Raw genomic sequence first — 6,254 nt, 5'->3', positions numbered from 1 at the left:
GTGTGTGTGTGTATATATATATATATATATATACATAAATACATATATATATATGAATGTTGATTATAAATTTACAATAAATTGACAATAAACAAAAGTGCATTGTGTGTGTGTGTGTGTGTGTTAATGTTAATATACTAAATTAATTGCATTACAATATGAATATACAATATATATGCACTACTGTATATACTGTATATACCCTATTTTTATCAATAATGAATTGAAGAACACATAGTGTTTGGCACAAACAAACATCTCACTTACATGCACTGTTCTGAAACGATGCAAACACAAGCTTAGCCATACAAGCATCCCAGGACTGTTATACTCAATATAAGCACTTCTGGAACATCACCCAGCAAATAAATTGCCTGATTTCTTTGATCTGGTTTGGTCATAGGCTAGCCACCATGTGACCTGTTTTGGGAAGCGTTGGTTTAACAGTCAGTGGATGAGTCACACTTCTTTGTTGTTCTTCTCTCTTTCTGTTGTCTGATGTGCCCCTCACAGATCAGCTCATGCAGGCGGAGGAAAAGGGGAGCGGGGCTGTGGCCTGGCCCGTGTACACTGCTTACATCAAGGCTGCCGGAGGGCCCCTGGCCTTCATCGTGAACATCCTCCTCTTCCTCTTCACCACCGGCAGCATCGCCTTCAGCAACTGGTGGCTCAGTCACTGGATCAGGCAGGGCAGCGGGGTAAGACAAAGTGATTATTCAGCTAACAATAGCAACTCGGTCATCTTCTCTTAACACTTTTTCTTCTGAGGAAAAGAAAAGGAGACGTTCTAATCAGTATGAACGAATCTTTGAATGAATCATTCCGATCATCCTATTCATTGGCATGATCTGACTCAAAAGAATCATTTGTTTCCCCGCTACTTGCTCATGATCTTTCATCAATGTACTAAAGAGAATTAGGGTGGATTTCAATTATTTTTGTGAATAATAGCTTAAATGGTTAGTTCACCCCAAAATTAAAATGGTCATCATTGATCACATTGCTAACAATGTTTACAGCATTCAAATTTTCAAAAACATCAAGTATGCATGTTTACTATATTTAATGTGCGTAATATTAAAAAAAATGCAAAAAGGTAACTTAATCTTACGCACATTAAATATAGTAAATGAAAGCTTAAACATGCATGCTTGATGTGCGAGAACAAATTGGTTTCACGCATCAAACTTCAGCTTTATCAGGCCGTAAATTTCTTACTTGGTTTGTTCATTAATTAGTTGCAAATAATTACATATCATTATTTGCTGAGAAAATAAAACCACATGCCCCAAATAAGCAATTAATAGATTAATTATTGTTGCAGACAAGGGTGATGAATAGACAACACAAAAAGTCAGTACTGTATGTTTTATATTACTCATCATTAACTCAGCAGAAGTTCTTGTATTCTGTCTGGATGTCTCTGCATCACATCTTTCTCTTTAAAGTGATACTCCACCCCAAAATCAAATTCTGTCATCGTTTACTCACCCTCACCCTCAAAAACCATTAAAAAGATAATAAAATTAACTTTTTTTTCTTTTACTCATGTATGTTTTTGGCCAGTTAATTTTAAAATTCTTCACTTAGTATCTGTACTTTCACTTAAGTATAATTTTTGAGTACTTTTTACACCCCTGCGAGCAAAAAACAATGAAATTTGTTCTCGTGCATCAAGCCATTAGTATGATGTTTACGTACGTAATTATAAGTCAGACATTGAAGTGAGTTGCTGTTTGTCACTCTTCTGAGGAAGATGCTATTGTGGCAGTATTATAAGTGACCTTTCTTTCTGTTTTAAAGATATTTTCTTTGGATTGTTCGACTGCTCAAAAGAGAATATAGGACAATATAACTTAATTAATTTGCATTTCCTGCTAGCTAAATTTCACATACATAAACAACAATTTACTGGCTCTAAGCCGAAGTCCTGATCTGAATAATGATTTGCGAACCATTATTAAGATCTGAATCAAAAGATTCATGAACCTGCTTCGAAGCGTTGATCTAAATCAAATGATTCGCGAACCCGCCCCGAAGTTCCGATCTAAATCAAATGATTTGCGAACCCGCTCCGAAGTTCCGATCTAAATCAAATGATTCGCAAACCCGCTCCGAAGTTTCGATCTAAATCAAATGATTTGCGAACCCGCTCCGAAGTTCCGATCTAAATCAAATGATTCGCGATACGCGCTCCAAAGTCCCGATCTAAATAATGATTCACGAACCCGCCCCAAAGTTACGATCTAAATCAAATGATTCGCGAACCCGCTCCGAAGTTTCGATCTAAATCAAATGATTTGCGAACCCGCTCCGAAGTTCCGTTCTAAATCAAATGATTCGCGATACGCGCTCCAAAGTCCTGATCTAAATAATGATTCGCGAACCCGCCCCAAAGTTACGATCTAAATCAAATGATTCGCGATACGCGCTCCAAAGTTCCGATCTAAATAATGATTCGCGAACCCGTTCCGAAGTTCCGATCTAAATCAAATGATTCGCGAACCCGCTCCAAAGTCCCGATCTAAATAATGATTCGCGAACCCGCCCCAAAGTTCTGATCTAAATCAAATGATTCGCGATACGCGCTCCAAAGTCCCGATCTAAATAATGATTCGCGAACCCGCCCCAAAGTTCTGATCTAAATCAAATGATTCGCGAACCCGCTCCGAAGTTTCGATCTAAATCAAATGATTTGCGAACCCGCTCCGAAGTTCCGATCTAAATCAAATGATTTGCGAACCCGCTCCGAACTTCCGATCTAAATCAAATTATTCGCGATACGCGCTCCAAAGTCCCGATCTAAATAATGATTCGCGAACCCACCCCAAAGTTACGAGCTAAATCAAACGATTTGCGATACATCCTCCGAAGTCCTGATCTGAATTCATGAACCTTCCCCCGAAGTTCCGATCTAAATCAAATGATTCGTATTCTGAAATCCCGATCTGATTCAAATGATTCGCGAACTCACTCCGAAGTTCCGCCCTGCGTTCCATTCGGAAGGGCTCATCCCTATGCCCTAATCCCTTCGAAGCTCTCACTCCGGAGGGTAAACCCTTTGAAGGGATTAGGGTATAGGGATGAGCCTTTCCGAATGGAACGCAGGGTGTGACGCCAAACAACTTCCCTGTGCAAAGGATCATGGGGGCCCGAAGTTGTACCCTTCGAAATCCTTCATTCCGAAGGGCCCTTTTATAGGGCCAGTTTTGAGCACTTCGGTTTGGAACGACCCTTCAATATGGCGGCCATGATTGTTTTCACTCCGAAGTGCCCTTCGGAGGGCGATATATCCCGCTTGGAACGCACCGAAGATCTAAATCGAATGATTCACGTTCTGAAATCCCGATCTGATTCAAATGATTCGTAAACCCACTCCGAAGTTCCGAGATTTAAAAGATTTGTGAACCCTCTCCGAAGTCCCGATCTAAATCAAATGATTCGCGATACGCGATCCGATTGGAGCGCTTCGAAACAGTGAATCATTTTGCGACGCAATGGTTTAACTGATTCAGAGTTTCGAAAAGCTCCATTTCGCCTGTCACTACGTGTTTTTAAATTATAAGTGATGTCGAAATTCAAAAATGCATGTCTCTTTTAAACTGGTTTTTGCTGGTGAATTGCTTGAACTGAAAGATCGAAGTCACGAATTTGAGTTTTGAATCAGTCGGAGAGGTTCCAGCGTAAATAACTCCATGTTTACACGACACTGTCAGTACTACTAATATTACTGGCTTATCTGGCTAGTTTTATTACTAATCGTGGCTCCAGAAAACTTTTATTAATCTGCTTGATTTTACTTTTTTTTATATCTTTACAAATATTTTAAAGCATCAGAGTTTTGGGTAAACAGACTTTCAGTAGAGAGACAGATTTGATTAAAAACATCTTAATTTGTGTTACGAAATTGAACAAATTTCTTATGGGTTTGGAATGACATGAGGGTGAGTAAATGATGACAGAATTTACATTTTAGAGTAAAATAACCCTTTAAAATGGATCATGATACTTTTTTGGTTCTTTTATACCCTTTTTGAAGGGTGTAAAAAGCTTGAAAGCTTACACATTCCTTATAATTGCAAGGAAAACAGAAACAGGTCAGAATCTCTCATTTTGAGTTTCTTGAGTCTTCACAGCCCTGCTGAAAAAAACAACAGAAGCCATCACAGAAATTCTAATGGTTTCCACTACAAATACCATTACAGACCATCAACTTTTAACCATTAAAACCATTAAAAATGGTATTCTGTTGTGTGTTTTGGGACATATTCCATTAGGATTTAGTGGTTTTAACAAGCCACCAATATAAGGCGACCAATTACCAATAGAGACCCACATTACAGTTTCCATTAAAACCAATACAAATCCCATTATAACCAGTAAAACAATAACAAATGTTGTGATGGTGTCTGTTGTTTTTTTCAGCAGGGAGGTTTGGAAAATGACATGATGGTGAGAAAAAAAATGATGCCAGTTTTCATTTTTGGCCGAATTATTCCTTTAAGGCGACAAACCACCAGCTTTAATCGCCGAGTTTTGATGCTTAGCCGAAACGAACATCAATCCCGAAACTAATTAGAAGTGCCAGACTCCACACGATTTACTCAGAGGGACAATCACGGCAACAGATGTTGCAGTTAACTGGCATTCTGTAAAATAATTGAGACTGGGACTGGTGCACACAGTTCAGCTGGTTTGTTGGGAATCTCCAGGGATGTATCATGTTTCCAAGGTGATGTTCCTTTGTCCCTGCAGAATTCCTCGCTGCTGCAGGCAAACCAGACCGCCGAGAGCGACAGCATGCGACTGAATCCGCACATCCAGTACTACTCCAGGGTGTACGTCTTATCCATGGGGGCGGCGCTCTTCCTGAAGACGGTGCGAGGGCTGGTGTTCGTCAAGGTAATCTGGAGTTTATTTGTCAGCGCACCAGATTCCTCTGTTCAGGCTTCCTGTCTCCATTACACACAGCTGAATTTTTTATCAAACACTTGGGTCCTTAGGCAGATGCATTTCCTCTTTGCTCATTCACTATTCATCACTGCCTGAATCTACCTGAGAGTAGCAGGTTAATCTGTCAAGGGGGCATTGCAATTAATGCCTTTTGCCACAGTGGTGTAGTGTTTGTAAACCGATATTTTATTGACTGTGCACGTGATATACTGGTTTTGACGATAATTGTGACCCTGGACCACAAAACCAGTCATAAGGGTCCATTTTTCGAAATTGAGATTTATGCATCATATGAAAGCTGAATAAATAAGCTTTCCATTGATGTATGGATTTGTTGGGATAGGACAATATTTGGCCGAGATACAACTATTTGAAAATCTGGAATCTGAGGGTGCAAAAAAAAATCAAAATATTGAGAAAATCATCTTTAAAGTTGTCCAAATGAAGTTCTTAGCAATGCATATTACTAATCAAAAATTAAGTTTTAATATATTTACAGTAGGACATTTACAAAATATCTTCATGGAACATGATCTTTACATCCTAATGAATTTTGGCATAAAAGAAAAATCCATAATTTTGACCCATACAATGTATTTTTTGGCTATTGCTACAAATATACCCCAGCGACTTAAGACTGCTTTTGTGCTCCAGGGTCACAGTTGTGATGTTTAAAAATGTTATATCGTTATCATGTTAATTAGTGGTGTGGCAATATATTATGATAACCATGCACCAAAAAATTAAAAGTAGGCGTACACCGCATTAAACTCTCACACGTTAATTTATCCAGCTATCGCTGTAGCTGAATAAAATGTACAAAGAAATACTTTGACTGATGAAACGTAAAGAGAATCAACACCCGAATGCAACAATATTTGGTTTATCTGTGTTCTTCAAGTCATCTCTGGTATTTTCCAATGCAATGGTAATTGACACAGCCTTTATCGCTCTACAGAATACTATAAAATAATATAATTTCTGCCTCATTCTGTGATAAGAAGCCACATCAGTTCACGGAAGGAAGTTAATTAAAATGTAATTAAATTAATTTTTAATTAATTTAATTTAATTTTAAATAGGGCTGCACGATTAATCGCATGCGATATTTAACGCGCATCTTGTCAGAAAGCTGGTTCTGTAATCAGCGGTAAACCTCCATCACGTGCGTGCTTTCACATTGAGCAGCATTAACTACACAGAGCCGTTGTTCACCAACAAGCTGCGAAAAAATCGCGCGAATATGAACGTGGTTTTGCGCAGCTCGTCAGTGAACAACGGCTCTGTGTAGTTAATGCTGC

General features: G+C 38.7%; 1 protein-coding gene across 1 annotated transcript in view; it reads left to right on the top strand.

Moving 5' to 3' along the window:
• The window catches only part of LOC107684820 (multidrug resistance-associated protein 5), a 54,013-nt gene that overhangs the window by 25,970 nt on the left and 21,789 nt on the right, over positions 1-6,254 (top strand). Inside the window, 2 exon segments of the mRNA XM_074186989.1 lie at positions 514-698; positions 4,756-4,902. Of these exon segments, the coding sequence (XP_074043090.1) occupies positions 514-698; positions 4,756-4,902 (332 nt within the window).

The sequence above is a fragment of the Sinocyclocheilus anshuiensis genome, unplaced genomic scaffold (genome assembly GCF_001515605.1).
Source record: "Sinocyclocheilus anshuiensis isolate Anshui unplaced genomic scaffold, SAMN03320099.WGS_v1.1 scaffold121, whole genome shotgun sequence".
Taxonomy (NCBI): Eukaryota; Metazoa; Chordata; class Actinopteri; order Cypriniformes; family Cyprinidae; genus Sinocyclocheilus; species Sinocyclocheilus anshuiensis.
The sequence above is the reverse complement of the archived record's forward strand: the minus strand, read 5'-3'. Positions and strand labels throughout refer to the sequence as shown.